This window comes from Condylura cristata, unplaced genomic scaffold, assembly GCF_000260355.1.
Source record: "Condylura cristata isolate star-nosed mole 26May11 unplaced genomic scaffold, ConCri1.0 scaffold00024, whole genome shotgun sequence".
NCBI classification, from domain to species: domain Eukaryota; kingdom Metazoa; phylum Chordata; class Mammalia; order Eulipotyphla; family Talpidae; genus Condylura; species Condylura cristata.
Genome location: NW_004567125.1, coordinates 6139605 through 6161122, shown reverse-complemented (window position 1 = coordinate 6161122; position 21518 = coordinate 6139605). Strand labels below are relative to the sequence as shown.

Genomic DNA, 21518 nt, shown 5'->3' with positions numbered 1-21518 from the left:
CCTCTGGGGCAGGCGGGAATCGAACTCATGCGGAAGTGGCTTTAGCTTCTCAGTGCTGTGCTTTAACCTGCTGCGCCACCAGGGAGGGCCTCATAATTAAAGTTTTTTAAGGACATTTTCTTCAGCACCAAAGAGATAGATAGGAATTTCAGTCTACTCTTCCTATAGTTATTAGCATTGAGTGCTAATAGTTGTATTTTGATCATACTAGTTCTATGATTTATACTCTTCTATCATTCCCCATCATTTTCAAGGTAAAGACAACTTTATAGCTATGACATACTCCAGTGCTGAGCATGGATGTGTTTCAGAATTAAGGAATTTTTGAATTTTAGAAAGGGCGTATATATACATAACATGATATATATAACATGATATAACATCTACTCATCTGGCAGAATCAAATCAAACACATAATAGATAATATAATTAGATAATTATACATAATTAGATAATAGTTCTGTATCTAATGATATTATTTCTTATGCTTACATATAAATAAATTCTGGTTTGTTCAAGGCATGTTTCACTGCCATAGAAAAATGTTTATTTTTGGGAAGCTTTATGGATTTCAAAACTTGGGGTAAGAGGTTGTGACTGTCAATATCCATTGGTCTGCTGGAACTGGCTTGTTTCAGATAGAAAGTGCCCAATTTGCCTATTTCTTCCCAACTCTGCAGCCAGTGATATCATGTTGGTAGTTTGAAATCAAACCACAGGGGAGTATTTTCACCATGGACTTTAGTAAGTACTACAAATCATAATCTTTTCCCCTCAAAGAGCATACTGTTAAGCAATATTAGCACAGTGCTGTATACACTTATTATATTTATAGTACACTGAAATTTTTTTTCATCATGGCAAACTGACTTGCTCACTCTATGCAGTGCAGAGCAAAAGGCAGAGGTGACCTATAGGATGGTAGCAAGAGAAACTAGGAAAAACAGGAGTTTTGGAGTCAGACAGACAGGGGTTCAAACTAATGCCATTATTTCCGGACTCTGACCCTAGGTGATCACTTACTTTCTCAGTGTCTTAGTTCACACATTTGAAAAAGGAGAACTGATAATATTTTTCTCTTCAGGTAGTTTTAAGGATTAAATTAATACCTGGCATAGAATAGTATCATAAAATATTATTCTTTAATTTAAATATTTTTGTTAAATCTATGTTTATCTCTGTAGACATGATGCCCCTCTCTAATATCCCTAGTGCACTCACAGTAAATATTATGCAGTGTCGTTTTAATATGTTGGATAGTTATTCCAGCTTTATTAATTGGTCTCCTTATAAAGGTAGGATACTTTTCTTCTCTTGAGCATGTTTTTATAAACTAAAGTTGTATGCTTTTTTTCCCATGAAAATCTTTTAGTCATTAATTTATCGAACATTTGTTGTACATTAATATGCTGTGTACTGGTGATATTGACATTAGAGAGACATAAATCGTCCTTGTATTTGGGTGGAATGATTGATAGTTGGAAGCCAACTCCTTAAATGCAGGCAAATGAGGAGCCTTTTGTAGTAATCTGAGAAAGAAATGATGGTGAGATGAATTAAGGTTGTGGGTGTAGGAATGGAGGAGACATTGTCTACTCAGAGATAAAGCCTATAGAACTGGATAACCTAGGGTGATATTTTCCCCTCCTTCATCCCACATATCTGAATTTGCCTTGTGTGTGACAGTGCCATTTATCAAGATGAGATGTACACGATGAGTAAATTTTGAGCAGAAGATAACGGGTCCAGTTTTGGACCATTTTAGTTGCAAAGTGTGTGTAGTTGTATGGGAAGGTGCCCATATAATTTACCATACCAAGTTGAACATTTAGGAGAGTGAGTGGAATATGCTATTAATGATTAAGGTGGGGCAATTAGTATAAACTGACCCTGGCCTAAACAACCTGGAGATTGTTTACACAATTAAAAATGTGAAGTCAAGGTCATTAGAGATGAACCCAGTTAGAGAAAATGTAGAGTGGAGAGTGCAGCGGGATAAGTGAGGTCTTAGAGAAATATTTAAGAAGGGAAAAAAATTGTAGACATTGAGGCAAGAGGAAAACCAGCAGCTAGTGACCTCATAGACTGGCAAGGAAAACCGTTTTATTTCCTCTTATCTGTTGTTTGAGGAACCGTGCCCCTTTGAGATAGTCCTCATCAAATGATTTCCTCCACCGAGAGGTCATCTTCTTAAAGAAAGGATTTTTGCTTTTTAGTTGAATACTGTGTTTGAATGACTGTTTATGTATTATGATATAAAAAGTCTGTTAAGCATTTCTTTGTACTCATTTGTCCAAAATCTACTAATTTAGATTTAGTTTAAATCCAGATGTCATTTTATGTTAGTTTACTCTAAGATAAGCTATTTATTCAAATACAGTGATTATAATCACTGTAAGCTTAAAATAATTTTCATGTCAGCAGTAGGAATACATTAATTCTATAAAATTGAAAATTATAAGCAGCATTTATTTCTTCCTTAGAAAATAGGGTTCATCAGGAAGTCAGCAGAAAACTAGAAGAAGTGAACATTTTACATTCTTAATGGATTATGGTTCAGTGTTTTCCAATATTTTATTATGAAAAAAATCAAATATACAAAGACTTGAAAGAATTATACCCACTAGCTCTAATTAACATCTTACTCTGTTTTATCACGTGTCTTTCTCATGTCTCTCTTTCTTGTCATTAATAAATTTACATTATTTGCTCTTTTTTTTGACATAGTTCAAATAAGTTGACTTTTCCTAAGCAGTCTTATACTTGTTAATTTTTTTCTGGATGTTTTAATTAAAGTGCCACTATTTTTGTGCTGATGTTTTCAGTTCATCCTTTTTCTGGAAATCTGAGGTTGCTAGTAGTTATCAAATTTAGAACATTTAAAATAAAGTCTAGTAAATAGGGTTAAGCTGAGTGGTACCCTTTTCTCAAAAGCTTTATACTTAGAGTTTTTACTGTTATCAAAAATAATTTAACACTTCTTTTTGTATTCTAAGTAAATAATTATATTCATTATCTTGTTTTCAGAGTGGAGAGGTCTACAGACCAAGTCATCAAGCCAGTCAATGTGGCAGCTCTATCAAAATGGGTTGGGAATATACCTCCAGATGTTTTACAAGACATGGCAGTGATTGCACCCATGCTTGCCAAACTTGGATATGACCCCTATGCCAATCCTCCTAACTACGGAAAACCTGATCCCAAAATCCTTGAAAACACCAGAAGGGTAAGTAAGATAGAAAAAACTAAGTTTATACAGAAAAAAAAAACCCTTAGTTTTCTTTATTTCTTTTTTGTTAAATAAAATTATTTGAAGTTTGAAAAATTCTATTAATAAAATGCTTTATCATCAGAACTCTCCCACTTCATCTTCAAGTTAACTTTGACCCTTGCCAGGAATTGTGGGACTGTTCTTAAATATATTTTGCTCAAGTTTTAGGAATGTGGCTTAATTTGGGGGAGATTTATTATCATAACGGATTACAAGAAATTTGTATAAACACCAGAGTTACTGGTAACCTTACATTCACTTCTAGTTTATTTTTTCTTTCAGTCGAATGCCTCCTTTTCTTTTAAACTGTTGTTTACATGAGTCATGATTTCTTCACTCTTGAAAACTATACATTGGTGACTTTAGTGGGATTATTAAGCCTGTGTGATAAACTACTGCTGTTTGAAAGAAAGTTGTGATTAAAGTATAACTACAGCTTTTTCTTTCACTAAGTTGTGCTCACATATTTACAATAGAGTTTCAGAAAAGTTGAAAACGTAGAGATCTAATCTAAATATGTATTTTACCAGCTGAATCCTCCATGTAACATTTCTTGTGATAAAATATATATAAAGTGAAATTGACCATATTAGGTGTTTATGCGTGTACAGTAGGGGTGTGAGTGCATTTACTGTGTTGTACAGCTGTCACCAACCCATCTTCTTCCCTCTTCCTGCTCATAACTCACCCCTGCCCTCCAGCCCCTCGCAGTCCCAACTCCATTTTCTGTCTCTAGATACATGCTTTTTTTTTTTTTTTTTAAGATTTTATTTATTTATTCATACAGAACTGGGGTACAGGCCAGAGATGCAGAGGGTGAGAGGATTCACCAGAGACAGAGTGGGGAGCAGAACAGGCAGATCGACGAAGTACACTGCTGAGGGGAGCAGCGGGCGGGCCAGGAGAGGTCTGCCACGCCATATGGTCACCTCCGGGGCAGGCGGGAATTGAACTCATGCGGAAGCGGCTTTAGATTCTCAGTGCTGTGCTTTAACCCGCTGCGCCACCAGGGAGGGCCGATATATGCTTTTTTTGAAAGTATAGTTTGAACAAGACAATCATGTTAGCCTAAGTTCATTGATAAGCTATTTGATTTAAAAATTAAAGTTTTGTTCCTTTCTCTGGCTTCTTGTTTATATGAGTGTGCTCACCTCCCCACAGCCTCATCATACAGCTTCTATCTGTCCTCATTTTATACCTTTAACTGACAAACATGTGTATTTCATTAGGCCAGTTTCCTTGAAGATTGTATCCCTTTAGGCATTACTTTCATTTTCCTTTTTTTTTTTTTAAAGATTTATTTATTTATGTTTACAGAGCTAGAGTATAGGCCAGAGGTGTGGGGGTAAGAGGATTCACCAGACACAGAGTGGGGAACAGAATAGGTAGGTCTACTGAAATACATGGCTGGTGGGAGCAGCAGGTCAGGAGAGGTCTGCCACACCATGTGGGTCAGCTCCCTAGCTGGGGATCGAACTCATCCTGCAATGGCTTCTGAGAGCTTCATAGTGTGGTGCATTAACCCTTTGTGCCACCAGGGAGAGCTCTTATTTTCCTTTTTTTACTTCAATGGGGACAATATAGTGAGAGTTGTCTTGTAAGATCATCATATATTAAGGCAATTTTTTTTCAGTTTTTAAACAATCCTTGCCCTTTTTATGCTTTTCATCTACATAAAATTTTAACAATATAAATTTATAGTAGTAAACTTATAAAACTTAAAAGAGAATGATTACTACCCAGATATATACCATAGTTAATATTTTGATGATTTCCTTTCTTTTTCTGCATGCTGTTAAGATTGCATATCTTATAATCTTACTCTTGCAACACACTATTTTGTATACAACACATCCTTATTATTTATGATTATTTTCCTACTATACATATCCTTTTTAAATATAATTTTTTTAAAGATTTATTTATTTATTCATACAGAACTGGGGTACAGCCAGAGATGCGGAGGGTGAGAGGTTTCACCAGGAACAGAGTGGGGAGCAGAACAGGCAGATTGACGAAGTACACTGCTGAGGGGAGCAGCGGGCGGGTCAGGAGAGGTCTGCCACACCATGTGGTCACCGCAAGGGCAGGCGGGAATCGAACTCATGCAGAACTGGTTTAAGCCTCTTAGTGCAGTGCTTTAACACGCTGCGCCACCAGGGAGGGCCTAAATATAATTTTTATGTTATTTATCTGATGAATTACCTTAAATCCTTTCTGAAACAATAATAAATTAATGAATGAATATGCAAATAAATTATTTCCATAGTATATTTTCTATGCTATATTTTACTATTTTTGTTGTTAGAGTGTTCTTTTTGACAAGTTGTGCTACAATAAATATTTTTTATATATACTATGTTTTAGGTTTTTTTTTAAGTATTTGAGTAATAAAAGAATAATTAAACCTGGTCAAGGTATTTAAAACTTTTAACTACTGGGTGTAGGTTGATAAATTATTTTTAAAATCTTTTGAACTATTAGCATTATAGAGGTAATTTTATTTTAGATTTTTGCTAATTTAGTAGGTTTCGTTGATTAATGTAATTGAATGTTTTCCAGTTACTACTTATATGTACCATCTTTTATAAACCATCTCTTTAAGTTTTAAAATGTTTCATATGTGTTAACATTTTTATATGTGTTAAAGTTTTAGAAACTGTATTTTGCTAAAAATGAGATATATATCAGGCTAGCATTCTATTATCTTTTTTTGTAATCTCTTGATAATTGGTAATTAATAGCTTTCTTCTTTGTACAATACTGAAATGGTTTTTATAAACCAAGGTACATGTACAAGTGATATTTAGAGGTTTCCCAGGCAGTAGACATTATAGGTTTCTACATACAATTTGTCTGGCTAAATTATTCTTGGCTTGCTTGAATGGTAGGTTGGGAAGAATGCTGTGGTTTGAGTCCATGTGACTAGAGAATTTATTTCATACAATTTGTGGCTTTTGACAGGGTTTCAGAATGTACACTGGGAAAAAAACAACAAAAAGCTTTTCCTTCTAACTCTGTCTCTAAAGTGGCAAATAATTTTGAAGAAGAAAAGATAAAGTGTAAACTATAATTGCATTTTTGAGCAATTGTAGTTTTGTAGTAATGCACACAAGCTGACATTCTTTTTTTGTGGTGTTGGGTTTCAAAGGCTTTCTTGTAATCCAAATCCTGTGTGTCTTTAAGGTATTTTTGCCTGTAAAAATACCTTAACAGGTATGCTAACATACCCAGCACTGATCATCATGTAGTTTCATGAAGAAATGCTTAAAAACTAATCTTTGTTAGCTGTGACATGTGTATCCAGAGACAGTGTATTGTTCCCTTTATTTATGGAGTGGGTGTGGGAAAACATTCACATTTTGACCAGGAATATAGAATCCAGAGCTCCAGGCCTGAAAATGTTGGTTTTCATACAATTCTGGGTAGCATAAAAGTATTGGTGTCTGAGTCAGCTTACTTTGAGGACATATTGCCCAATTTTGAACAAAAACTCATGTGCCTCACAGTTGCTATGACTCAGATGATAAATTGGAAGTGAGATTCTAAGATATTCCACACCTTCCCCTTACTGACTCTAATCCCAAAATTGTAGTGCATTTTAGTTAATAGTGCCCTCTTGATTGCTTCCTTACCCTTCACCCTTTCCCATAGGGAAGGGATTAGATTTACAGAACTGTTAGAGAATCTGATGAAACCTGTGGGTCCTGAACTCAGAAATACAGACACATATGGACACAGAATTTTATCTACAATTTTAGTGGATTCATAGCTGTCCCAAAACCCATCAAATTAAAGACTTCTATTTTATGTGCTCCTTGATCAAGCACATGCACTCATGTGGCTTTGATTACAAACTGTTTACTGATGATCATAAATCTGTATCTCCCAGTGGGTCTCCTTCTTGGGTCCCAGACTCATTATTTCCAACTGCCTTCCATATATTTTCTTTTGAATATCCACAAGGTTCTAATTATTTACAAAGATCATCTTCATTTCTTTCCTTTCCACAGTTATGTGAGACAACATAGTTCATTTCCAGGCAGTACCCCTCCTTTTTGATACCAGACAAAACCAAAGGAACCCCATACTGTTAAAAGAAAAACCCCATGTTGCTTGTTGTAAGGGTTCATTCCACCATGTGCTTAAAAAGCAGTGGAATTAGGGGCCCTCCCTGGTGGCACCGCGGGTTAAAGCAACTAAGAAGCTAAACCTACTTCAGCATGAGTTTGATCCCTGCCCCAGAGGTGACCCACATGGTGCGACAGACCTCCCCAGACCCATCCACTGCTCCCCTCAGCAGTGTACTTCCTCTGTCGGCCTGCTCTGCTCCCCACTCTGTCTCTGGTGAATCCTCTCACCACCCCTGCACCCCTGGCTTGTACCCTAGTTCTGTAAAAAAAAAAAAAAAAAAGCAGTGGAATCAAACACTAGTGTGTTAAAGATTTTTAATCAGTGAGACATTTGAGAAATAAAGCAGTAGGAGTAGAAGAGAGAAGAGTTTCAAAAATACACATTCCTGATTATACTCCAAAATCAACTGTATGGGCACCAGTTCAGCCAAATAGGCAAAATCAAAGAGCAGAGCTTCCAGGAGAATGAATAACCCAAGGTACCTCCTAACAGGAAACACAAACAAGAGATTGGGCAGGGCCCAGAGGGTTAGGAGAAAAGAGAACCAAAGTTGAAAATGTACTGCCCAATGTGAATCTACCAGAAGGTCCAATTGGCAGCACCATTGTCTCTCAGGAAACTGGGATCTTCTTTTAAAAAAAAAAAAAAAAAAAAGATTTATTTGTTTATACGTACAGAACTGGGGTACAGGCCAGAGTTGCAGTGAGAAGATTCAGCAGAGACAGGTGGGGAGCACCAGGCAGATTGACCAAGTACACTGCTGAGGGGAGCAGCGGGCGGGTCAGGAGAGGTCTGCCACGCCATGTGGTCACCTCCGGGGCAGGCAGGGATCAAACTCATGGAAGTGGCTTAAGTTTCTTAGTGCTGTGTTTTAACCTGCTGAGCCACCAGGGAGGGCCCTATTCTTTTAGTTGTTGGCTTTAAATATTACTGTTCAACTTTACTTGATAAAATCTAAAGGCATTCAATATTTTAAATCCCACATAAACATGTTTCTCTGGTCACTAACCTTTTAATGTTCATGATGTTACTGCTGAGTATTATAGCTCTCTAACCTTTTATACATAGCCAGTATTTACTCATGTTTACGTATGTACTTGCTATTTCCTTTGCTCAAAAGTACTTATATCGAAAATCTCAAGTAGGCTTCTTTATTCTATAATTTTAACATAACATTCTAATTATAGCTCTTATTATTTATTTCACTTTGTGTACTTGTGGTAAGTGAATTCCAGTATCTTAGTAGTTCTGCAAAATTCTCAGCCATTTCACCTTGAATATTTCATGTCCATTCTCTCCAGTTTTGTTGGTGAGCTCCAGTTTTTGAATATTAACTTGTCTCATTTTCCTCTATAGAATTTAAAAATAATAATAGAAAAGTTTATTTTACATCATTTCGTGCCTTTTTTCATCTCAGTTGTAATCCCCGTGGGCTTTCCATCACCAAATCACCTGTGTGCCATCACCATAATCCAGTGCATTTCCTCTGCAGGATTTTTAACCTCTTTCATGTGTCCTGTCTATTCTCTCTGTTACACTCTTGGTAATTTCTTTGAATTCATCGTCGAATTCATTCTCTCAGCTGTTTAGCTTCCCAGAGTTTAAGCACTGCCTGTTTTTCCTGTCAACCCTGGCCATGGGTAGAGCCTGAAAGCTCTGCCTTCTACCTCTGAACTCGCTGTGAGTGCCACCCATTAGCTCAAGGTTGCTCCTCACTGCTCCTCTTTGGCTTAAGTTTGTTTGTGTCTGGTTTCTTTTATTTGACATTTGCAAGAATCATGTCATTGTATTTCAGAGCAGTTTGTGCATTTCTGTTATTTAATATTACAGTATAATTGCATAATTGGACATTTGGGTTCTTTGTTTTTTAGGGATCTTTTAATCTTGATATATAATATCCTTTTAGATGTCTTTTGGTGAACATGAGTAAGCATTTTTGTTAAGAATTTGCCTGGGGGTTCTGTAAAGAATTCCCAAACTTTTATATTCAGTCACAGTTTATTACAATGAAACGCTACAAAATAAAATCAACAAAGGGAGAAGGTACTTTTCGGGTACTCTGGAGGAAACCAGGTGCTTTCTTTTCCATCTTCCCATCCCAGTGAACTCATACAGGATAGATTGCATTTCCTAGCAACAGGTATGACAACACATGTGGATTGTTGCTCACTATGGTGTTTACCTGAACCAAGATATCTTATTTTTATTGGGGATCACTCACATATGCATGCAGCCCCTGTCTGAGTTTCTTCATCCTCCAGACCCCCAGGAAAAAAATGGTGTTCTCCATAAATAATTAATATAAACTGTCTGCTTATACTGATACATCCTTAGCTCAGGCCTCAAACAAATAAAAACATTGCTCTAGACAAAACATTTAAAACTCATGTCCCATGAGCCAGCCAAAAGCCACTTCTAAAACCAGGCCCTTGGAAACGTGAAGTATTAGAGCAAGTCAGGGTTGCTGAGTCAACCTTTTCCTTCATAAATTGAAAGTGAGTGATTCATACAGTATTTTTATGTGCACATTTATGAGATAATGTTTTTCCCGAATGATTATATCATTAAGGTTTTCATGGGCAGATATGAGAAGTTCAGTTCCACATTGCCAGTGTTTGCTAGAGTCAGTTGTTTAAGTCTCAGGGCAAAAATTTGTTTACTTTCTTAATAACTAGAGTTTGAATGCACTTTCATATATGCCACTAAACTACATTATAAAATATTCTATTCCTTTGCCAATTTTCTACTAAATTGTTTGCTTGTTTCTTACTGATTTTTAGGAATTATCCATATAGCTCTATATGTAGAGGTTATGTGTATTTTACATATCTTTCCCTTTACTGCCTTGCCTTTTCTCTCTAGGTTCTCTTTTTTTTTTTAAGATTTATTTATTTATGCATACAGAGCTGGGGTACAGACCAGAGGTGCAGGGATGGTGAGAGAATTCACCAGAGACAGAGTAGGGAACAGAATACACTGCTGATGCAGAGCAGAGGGCGGGGTCAGGAGAGGTCTGCTGCACCATGTGGGTCACCTCCAGGGCCAGAATCGAACTCATGCTGAAGTGGCTTTAGCTTCTCAGTGCTATGTTTTTAACCCGCTGGGCCACCAGGGAGGGCCCAGGTTCTCTCTTTTTAAGAATAGAAATTCTTAAGTGTAATGCCGACTTTAGTAATCTTTCAGTTTTGTGTGTGTGTGTGTGTGTATGTGTTAAATATCCTTTATTTTTAAATCATGTAAAATACCTTTAATTAAGTAAAAGACATACTTTTCGATATAGTAAATTTTAATTTGTGAATTGACATCACTAAGACCAAGAAGATAAAGTGTAAATTACCAGTTTATAGTCTTCCTTTACCTTTACCAGGTTAATGAACACAATTTGAAACACAAGTGAGTCTTGTTCGCACAAGACTGTTGCAATAAAGGAATTTCCTCAGTCTTTAATAGCATTAACATAACTAGTCATATCAATAAAAATAAAAAACTACTCTCCAACAGGTTTTGAGATGGCATTTACTATCTCTGTGAAAAATTGAACATCACTAATTAAATCTAGTCATACTTGTGTTAAAGAAACAGTGGTTGCACTTGCCGAACTGAAATGACTAGCAGAATTCAAAAAGGGGGATCATATGAATTTAATCACCAGCCAATCATATTAAACCATTCCTGTCCAACAATTATAGGCTGCTAGCCATTCACTGTATGAATTCTGCTGTATGAGTTCAGTTTAAATATGGTCACATAAAAATGTCAGGAGACATTTCTGTTTTGTAATAATTAGGCAGTGTCAACTGTTATTCAGCCAACTCTGCCCTTTCTGACTTCTTAATGCCAGCAAAGCCCATTTTTGTGACAGGTGTTACTTCTTGGGATTCTCCGAGTACTCCATTTGTGTCTTCTGTTGTCTTATAAAAGAATCCAATGGCTTAACCTGCCTTTCATTCCAACAGACAATGTAGATTTGGCTCAACCTTGTCCTTCTCTCGCTTTCCCAAGGTATAACACAGGATACCCTTCTAAGCAAAAATCTTGCTTTTCTTAGAATCACCCATTTTTAAATTACTCTTTTGTCCTGAGTAACACAAGGCTTCTTGCTTTTAAGCTGGCTCTTTCAAGTCTAAGTATTACTAGGAATAGGCTTGGGTTCTGCTGCCTGTCACTAGCAAAAAAAACTAATAAGCAAAGACAGAAATTGACTCTCCAAGCTCCTTATGACTATTGATCTGAGGGAACACAGGGACTGTTCTGCCTTCTCATCTTAAGCTGGCCTTTTGATAATGAGCCAAACAAAAGCAAACAGTCCATCGAAATAGCCTGTGATGGCTGGTGTTCTGGGTGTTTATCAGCTTCTTGATTAGGTTGACCCAGGTACATCCAATGGTGTCAATGCCCAACACTCATTCAAGCAGCAGGGGACAAGAATCTCAGTTGTTTTGCATAGAAGAACTGGGTTGTAGGACAGAGGTGCAGGGGTGAGGGTTAGAGGATCCACCGCAGACAGTGGGGAGCAGAACAGGTGGATTTACTGAAATACACTGCTGAGGGGAGCTGTAGGCAAGACAGGAATCTGCTATGCTGTATGTGGGTTTGCTCTCTGGCTCGGGATTGAACTCAGGCATAGTGGTGATAGATAATACTGAGACTTAACTCCTAGGCCACCAGGGAGGCCCACGAATCTCAGTTTTAAAGCAAGAGATTCTGTTTAAAGAAAACAGATTATTTGTCATATAGTGTATATGTGCAGATTCTTTTACTAGGTATGGTGCCCTTCCCTTCCTCCCTACGACTCTATTGCAAGGACAGCTCCTTGTTTATTATTCATCAGTATTGGTGCAATCAAACTTGTTCTGCCTGCTCAAAGTCTGGGCGGGCTGCCTAGTGTTATGTTACACCACTTACTATTCCATTTCATACCATTTTTACAAGGCCATGAAGATGTTCTTCCTTGTTCTCTGATAAAATCTTTATTGTTTTGCCTTTATCGTTTAGCTCTGCAACCAACATGGAACTATATATATATTTTTATTTTGGTAAAAAAGTAAGTAACATTAAATTTACCATCTTAAACATTTTAAAGCATACAGTCCAGTAGTATTAAGTATATTGGCATTATTGTGCTATCCAGAATTTTTTCACCATGCAAACCAAACTCTACCCATTAAACAGCTCCCATTCTTCCCTTCCCTACAGCCCCTCGCAATCATCATGCCACTTTCTGTTGTGGAATTTGACTACTCTAGACACCTGATATAAAAAGAATCATACAGTATTTGGCTTTTTATCACTGGCTTATTTCACTTAGCATAATATTTTCAAGGTTCATTTATGTTGTGACGTGACAGGATTTCCTTCTTTTAAAAAACTAATACGTTATATTTATATATCTACATTTTGTTGATCCACTCATTTATATTGCTTCTCCTTGTGAATAGTGCTGTTGTGAACATGGGTGTAAAATATCTCTTTGAGTTTCTGTTTTAATTCTTTCATATATGTACCCAGAAGTGGAATAGCTGGATTATAACCTTATTTAATTTTTTGAGGCAAAGCCACACTGTTGTCCAAAGCAGTTGCTCCATTCTACAGTTGCACCAACTGTGCCCAAGGGTTTCAGTTTCTCTACACATATTATTTTGTTTTTTTTTTAAATAATAGTAATCCTAATTAGATTACTAATGTGTGTAATGTGATATCTCATTATGGTTTTTTTTTTTATTTTTCTAGTTAATGATATTGAACATCTTCCATTTGTATCTGACCATTAATTTTTCATCTTTGGAAAAATGTCAAGTTTTTGGCCAATTTAAAAATTGAGTTATTTGATTGTTTCTTCATTTTTACAACAGATTTCTTAAAGAATGGGTTTTTGAGGAGTAAAAATATGGGCTGGAGAAGTATCAAAAAAAAAAAAAGCAAATGTAAGCTGTTTTGCTAGTTGTTTTATAACCACAACAAATTAGTACAGAGATGCCCTGAACAAAACAACACAATGAAGGTTGAAAGATTGAGGTGTTCCCTTAGGCATGGCTGAAGATTTCAGTCCCTGGTATTTGGAATTTAGGCCACAGTCTTTGCTTTTGGATGGATTGCTGGATGTGTGATACAGTTAACGTGTATCTGAACACAAGAGTGAACGGATCTGGCCGTTCAGAGGAGTGGCAATCTGGCCCAGATAGAAGAAGATAAAGTGTTTGGTTTCACGTGTCAGGCAACTATGAAAATGCCCAAAATGCAGTGCTAAGTAGGATTGTACTCTTGTCAAACTCCTTACTGTAGGCCACAATGTCCTGCTCTCTGTTGCATTGCATTCCACTCAGTCCTACTGTCTCTCCTGCTCCTTTCATTGCACATGGTTGCCGTGGAGCAGGGGCTGCACCTGCTGGGTGAGGGGCCAGAGAGGCTGAGGCCAGGTGAGAGCTACTGTGGCTACTGAAGCTGCAGTACATCTCGAGTTATTTGGTTTCTTATTACTGAGTTAGAGAAGTACAGTGTATGTTCTGCATAGTAGCTCCTTGTCAAATATATGATTTGCAAATATCTGTTTCTTTAGAGACATTGAGTTTATTAACAGTGCAAATCACCAACTCTTTCTAGCTTTACTAACTTTAATAACCTCAGAAGAATACCATGTTATATACTTCCCCATTCCTTCCTCCCCTCACCCCCTACAAATCATCAATCTGCTTTCTGTCTCCATGGCCTTTATTATTTTGAATACTCATAGAAAAGGAATTGTACTATGTGTCCTTTTCTGTCTGTCTTGTATACTAAGGATTTTTTCATGCTTCAGTTCTTTTAAGGACTTAATAGTAGTCCATTGTATGTATCTACTTCATCTGTTTACCCATTTGTCTGTTGATGGACATTGGGTTGCTTCCACATTTTGGCTATTATGAATAGCGCTGCTATGAACATTTGTGTTCGTTTCTTGGTGGACATATGTATTCATTTCTCTTAAATATATACCTAGGAGTGGAATTGCTGGGTCATAAGATAATTTTATGTTTAATTGTTTGAAAAATTACTAAATTGTTTTCCACCGTGGTTGTGCCATTTTCCATTCCCATCAGCAATGCACAGAGTTCCTATTTCTTCACTTCCTCATTAACATTGTATTTTCCATTTTAAAATTCTAGTCATCCTAGCATGTCTGAAGTGGTTTCTCATTCTGGTTTTGATTTGCATTTCATTAGTGATCAATAAATTTGAACATCTTTTCACATGCTTGTTGTCCATTGCCTCTGGAGAAATTTCAATCCAAATACACCCTCTTAAAACTGGTTTTTCTTTTTTAAATTTAAAAGTTCTTAAAATATTCTGAACATGAAATTCTTATCAGATTATGATTGCAAATGTTTTTCACATTTGAGGTTGTCTTTTTATTCTCTTGACACTTTTTTTTTTTTTTTAAAGATTTATTTATTTGTGCATACAGAACTGGGGTACAGGCCAGAGGCTCAGGGGCGGTGAGAGGCTTCACCAGAGACAGAGTGGGGAGCAGAACAGGCAGATCAACGAAGTACACTGCTGAGGGGAGCAGCGGGCGGGTCAGGAGAGGTCTGCCACACCATGTGGTCACCTCCGGGGCAGGCGGGAATCATTCATGCGGAAGTGGTTTTAGATTCTCAGTGCAGGGCTTTAACCCGCTGCGCCACCAGGGAGGGCCTCTTTTTTTTTTTTTTAAAGATTTATTTATTTATTAGTACAGAACTGGGGTACAGGCCAGAGATGCAGAGGGTGAGAGGATTCACCAGAGGCAGAGAGGCGAACAGAACAGGCAGATGGACAAAGTACACTGCTGAGGGGAGCAGCGGGCGGGTCAGGAGAGGTCTGCCACACCATGTGGTCACCTCTGGGGCAGGCAGGGATCGAACTCATGCAGAAGTGGCTTCAGCTTCTTAGTGCTGTGCTGTAACACCCGCTGCGCCACCAGGGAGGGCCCCGACACTACCTTTTGATGAATAAAAAGTTTTAATTTTTATGCAGTCCAATTTATCCAGTTTCTCTTTTTTGCTTGTTCTTGAAGTCAGATATCAGAACCCATTGTCACATCTGAAGTTAAGAAGACTTAGCCCCACACACAATGAAAAGAGAATAATCTGCTGTCTAACCTCAACCAAAAATTTATCCAATGAAACATTGTTCTTGACAACATTGTCGGAATAGAATATTATGCTTTGAACTGATTAACATTTGTTTCTTCTTGACATAGCAAGTATTATTAGATTTTATCAAGTTGTTTTTAAGCAACACAAGATTACTGAACTCTGCAGGAACCCACTATGATTTGCAAAGCTGCCAAATTTTTAAGACAAATGGGAATACGTAAACATACATGACATCAGCCATTCATATTTGTGTTTAGAGATAAGGAGTCTGGTGAGCCACAAAAGCCCAGGGGAATTAAAGATGCAAATTTCAACCCCTAGATTCCTCCCTGTAGGATCATCTCTAACAGGAGTATACTTTGCATTTAAAAGGAAAATGAAGATACATACATGCTGAAGAAAACAGTGAACAAAAGCAGTACCTTCCAGTGGCCAGGACTCTAACACTGCTTAGCACATAGTATGATCATGAAGACATGTTTCTGGAGATTCAAATTCTCTTATTTTGAAAGAATGTTTTTCGTTAAGTCAGGGATTGGCATATCAGAGCTTATAGGCCAAGTGTGACCTACCACCTTTTTTGTAAGTAAAGTTTTATTAGCACATATTACACTCTTTATGTATTCACTTTGTCAGCTTTTGCACTGCAGTGGCATAGTCAGTAGATGGAGAAGTGAGTATAGGAGCCACAAAGTCTGAGTATTTACTGTTTGGCATTTTACGAAGTAGGTTGTGGTAGGTTGCCAATCTTTGAGTTTAATCCTCAATGTCAGGCCATTTGCAAGCTTTGTACTCCTTCCTTATAGTCTCTTCCAGGGACTTTTGCAAGGTTAATATATTTTTTGTATTGAAAATATTTTTCCAACTTTTCCATACTTTGACAAAAATTGGATTCATTAGATTCATTAGAGTCTAGATTCAGCTGTTAGATTCATGAATTATTAAAAGTTTGCCATATTTGTGTTATCTCTTCTCTCTGCATATGTATGTACACTTGTATTTTTGTTGTTGCTATTACTATGAAACTTGTAAATACTATGCTGAAGAAAACAGTGAACAAAAGCAATACCTTCCAGTGGCCAGGACTCAACTATAAGAATATGAGCATTCTTCTGCATAATCCATTGTTTCAAAAATTGAAGACATATGTATGGGCTATTTATTTGTATGTAAAGCTTATGCACTCCTCTAGCACTCTGTTCATCCTGGTGTTCTCATTTATTAACTGTAGAAATTCTAAGTATACTATTCTAGTCATCTGTTGCCTACATGTTATGGGCTAACTAATGGCCCCCTAAAGATATTCATGCCCTAATCATTACGCTCTGCGAGCATACCTTTTGTGGTAAAAGGAACTTAGCAAATGCAATTAAGGAATTTAAAATGAGGAGATTGTGCTGTATTATCTGGGCGGGACCAGTGTAATCATTAGGGTCCTTAGAAGAGGGAGGTAGGAGAGAAAGGCAGAGAACATGATGGGAAATTGGAAGCGGAATCAGTGAACAAAAGAATCAGCGCTATACTGCTGGCATTGAAGATGGCTCAGCATTTCCAAACCAAATTTTAAAGCCATCAACTTCCGGTTCTGCTTTTTTCCCCCTCTAAGTCTTTGCATTGGTTTCTTTCCTCTTATATTTTACTAATCATCAAGAAGAAGTTTGGTAGCACCTTCAACACTTGCTTGGAAATCATAGCTGAACCATATAGTTTATAGTTTATTTGGTTCACTTTCTACATTCCATCTATCTGCAAGTGACAGGGTTGCTAAACTTTCTCTTATTACGTAACCAAAATCCCCCTGCCTTCAATTTCTAAACAGATGTTCATGCTTTCCTTAAAATTCTCACAGGCAACAGTGATGGGAAACCTGCGGGGATTACAATCGAGATGGCAAAAAAAAATGTGCAAAATGATGTAAAAATAAACTTTGTAATAAAAAAATAAAAAATTCTCACAGGCAGCTTCCTCAGAGTCCAAGCTCTACTGACAAACTACCTTCACGGTAAACTGTTTTACCAGAGCTTAACCAACTTGGTGAAAGGGAAGTACAAAACCCAGCTCTGCCTTTCTGTTTTAGTTAAGGGAATGGAAAGTGAAGCTGAGAAGCACTTGTGAACGTCACAGTCCAGGCATGCTGATTCCCTAAGAGAATGAGACCTAATGGGATTATAGAACATTTTCTGCTGCCCACACACACTTAACCACCACACCAACCAGATGTATAATAACAGTGGATTATCACTGAAAAACTATAATGCTTGTACCTTGCCTGGTCTGACAGGCTTCCTTCCCATTCTAAATTCACCAAGAATGAAGACATAATACTATCAGGCATTGCAAGTGTCCTGAAGTGATGATGACAGCACTTACTTACTTAAACTCATACTTGACTTTGTTTTTCCAGGTCTATAAAGGAGAATTTCAACTACCTGAATTTCTTAAAGAAAAACCTCAGGTACTGTGGATTCATCTGTAGAATATAGAAAAGTCCTACAAGTCAATGGGGAAAAGATAACAGAAAATTGGGCACAAGACTTAACAGACCTCTTATTATCTTTAGTTTCACTTAATGCCTCACACATAGACTAGAAAGTGTCTGTAACAGACTTTACTGTCTAATAAATGAGGACACTGAAGCCCACAGAACATCAGGTTTGATAATTTAGCAAGAATGGCTCACACAACTCAGGAAAGTGCTATACATGGGATTATGGTTTTATTACAAAGAAGAAAATAAGATCAGTGAAATGAAGAGACACACAAAACGAAGTCTGGGAGGATCTCAAGCATGGCGCTTCTGTGCCCACTCCCCATGGAATAAGTTACACATCAGCGTGTTCACCAAGAAACTATACTGAACTTAGCATCCAGAGTGCTTACTGGGTGGGGGGAAGGGGGAGTGTGTGGAGGTTGATGTCTGTAATTGAATAATTAACCCCGTTACTGAACTCAGCCCCAACCAAACTCCCCAGCTTAGAGGTTGTGTTGGATCAAAGCTCCAACCTCTAAAAACAGGTTTTGTGTTTTTTTTTTTCAATGACCATTTCTCATCCTGAGTCATCTAGCCTATGAGCATAAATTCAAGTGTCCAGGGGGCTCATAAATAACAAAGACACTCCTATTACTAGGAAATTTTAGGAATTTAGTCTCCTTACCAGGAACCAGGGATAAAGACCAGTCCAGTTGTTTATCATACAATACTAGCAAACTGAGTTTGTTAGAAAGTACAGTCAGCCTGCAAGTTGCACCTCATATTCTGTGGCGGCAGTCACATCCATCTTGTGCTGAACAGGTTGAAAGACTTTAAAACATCTTTTGCTTCCTTCAACAGACTGAGCAAGTGGAATAACAGATGCAAGAACTTCTTTCTCACGTGAGGTGAGTGCTGGAAGCTTCTCTCCATCTTGGGTTCTGTTTGGGCTCATAGGAAGCAGGGTGATGGGGGTGGAGAACACAGCTCTGGAAGTCAGTCTACCTGGCTTTGAATCTTGGCTCTGTGAGGCCTTAAACAACTTACTTAACATCTCTGTGTCTTTATTTCCTCATTTGTAAAATGAAGATGACATAAATAAGAGAAAGTGGTTAGAATTTTAGCCATAATAATGCCTATAGTAGGTGGCACAGAAAACACTCAAATAGTGTTATTTTCAGTATGAAGAGGGTTTTAAAATGATAGCACATTTTAGCTGTAAGAAACCTAGAGGCCACCAAGCCAGCCATCTGTTTGCTGATAAGGAATCTAATCCCGGACAGAGCAGGTTGTTTGTCAAGGTTGAATCACAGTAAGGAGAAACCCAGGCCTCGGGAACATTCTCCTTGCCTCAAGGCAGGAATTCTTCCAATAAATACCCTCCCTGCTTTCTCTATATGCAGGATGTGAAAATGTATTTACACTAATATTTTGGTGGTTAGTTGGTCGTTTTTTAAGTCTGCCCTTGCTGATTTTAATGTATCGTGGTGGCTTATGTGTGTTTCTTAATTTGTCTCATGGTAAGTAAGGGCTGCTTTGTAGGCCAGGCCAGGCCAGGCGTGCCTTTATTGCTGAGGAGTCTCACTGGGTACCTATCTAAGGAGGTCAGCCCATTAGTGGTAAAACTGGATCGTGAACCCAGACCTTCTGAAGTAATTTGTGAAAATTGATAATCCCTTTCTCACACTTTAAGATTCTGTTTTTCTCTGAGTGATACGGTGATAACCTTAAACATTTGGAACTTGAAAAGCATTTTAAAAAATCCTTCCACTTTGTTATAAATAGCAAATTCATCTTCCCTTGTGACTGTATCTATTCCTTGTGATAGTATTCCATTGTGGGCATGTATCACATCTTCTGTATCAGTCCTCTATCAGTGGGCACTGATGTTGTTTCCATGTTTTAGCTATTGTAAAAAATGTCACAATAAACATTGTTGAAAATATAATTTTTTGGACTGACAGTTTCATGTTGTTCAGGTAGATGCCCAGAAGTGGAAATTGCTGGATCGCATGCTATTTCTAGTTTTCGTTTTTTAGAGAGGTCCAGAGATCCACTTTCCAAATGATTGTACCATTTACATTCCCGGCTAGAGTGAACAGCATATCCTTGCCAACACTTCCTAGTAGAAGTGGCAGTGTCCCATGTCTGTTGTTTTGTATCACCTTTAGAAAAGTGTCTGTTCGTCTCCTGCCCATTCTTTAATTGGGTTGCTTAGATCAAGTAACTTTAATAAGATTTTTGTGGGTTGCAGTGAACTAATAATATTAACAGGTTTCAGGACCCGTGGTTGCCTTTTTGCTAAGGAGCTAATACCGCTCCATAGTCTTACGCTCTATGGGCATGCATGCATAAGAACAGTTATCAAGCTTTCGATAGTTTCATCCAAAATACTATCAAAGTCTATAGAAAAAAAAGTCCCTTCCTGAAACACAAACTCAGATGTTCAGTTATTGATGATTTGTTTTATAAGACAGAATGCAATGCCGTATTTAGAGGTGGGCAGGAACAGCCCTTGCCTTGGCTTCCATTTGCTTGTTTTGCACACTGAAGCCTCTGCCAGGTGTCTAAAGCATCCCTCACTGAGGGAGAGTGTGCCTCGCCTACAGTCCTTCTGAGGCAGCTGTTCTAATGTCCGTCCTCCTGCCTGGCTGCCTTCCGCCAGGCCCCCATCTGGGAAGGAATCAGTGTGGTACTGGGGAGGACCCCCTGTGACTCCACACCTGTAATTGTATTCTGTTTGTTTGCTCTAGGGGAGCCTGCTGCCTTTTCAGTGGAAGGGAAACTTCTAGGATTGACTGTCTCTGCTGAGATCGTGGGGTGTGTGTCCTGTGATCCCTATCTCCTGTTCCTTTGCCAGGCTCCTTCCCCTCAGAGGGGGGGATGTCAACACACATTTGGGCCTTGCTACGGGATCTGCTTCCCAAGCACAGTGCTCTTGATTCTAACCACATGTATAGCCTGTGGGTAAGGAGTCCAAAGGTCGTGTGCTTTCTGTTGAGACTGCCCTGGCCCTCATCTTTTACCAGATTCCGAACTTTGTTTTCAATGGAAGGGTTTAAAAGTGGATTCTATAAGCAAAATTGGAGAATTTCATCTTGGAATAGGTTGTCTGTGCACATTCTAATGTTTTGTAGAACACCTGTACTTGCTTAAATGTATTGATGTGGATAATATTAAATATCTTAATTATTTAAATAATTCATTGTATTGTTTCTGAGAAGTTGAGGAATTACTGCATACATTTACAACTTAATGACTTTTGTATTTTATTTTTCAAAATAAAAGCTTTAAATGTGAAGCATTCTAGGAGTTTACATGTTTTCATTGCTGTGATTTCAGAGAAGTAAGATATCGGGTACTCTTCCGATAATCCAGTTTCCTCTATTGGTATATGTAGATATCCCTTCTCTTCATCATAATTTCTTAGTGAAGTTTTTCTGTAACTTATTTCACAAACATGCTGCCCTTCAGTTGTCTCAGCATCCAGTTCTTCTATTTATTTCATGCTATTGTCTCAAGGACAGAG

At 37.7% G+C, this 21518-nt stretch overlaps 1 protein-coding gene across 2 annotated transcripts in view; it reads left to right on the top strand.

Annotated features, from left to right (window-relative positions):
- TPST1 (tyrosylprotein sulfotransferase 1) overlaps positions 1-21297 on the top strand; it is a 42270-nt gene extending 20973 nt beyond the window's left edge. For both annotated transcript variants that reach the window (XM_004688324.1, XM_012728862.1), the window contains 4 exons: positions 3028-3226; positions 17924-17974; positions 18851-18897; positions 20743-21297. In XM_004688324.1, coding sequence (XP_004688381.1) covers positions 3028-3226; positions 17924-17974; positions 18851-18868 — 268 coding nt within the window. In that variant the 3' untranslated portion in view covers positions 18869-18897; positions 20743-21297. The remainder of the gene's footprint in view (positions 1-3027; positions 3227-17923; positions 17975-18850; positions 18898-20742) is intronic.
- Positions 21298-21518: the final 221 nt, after the last annotated feature.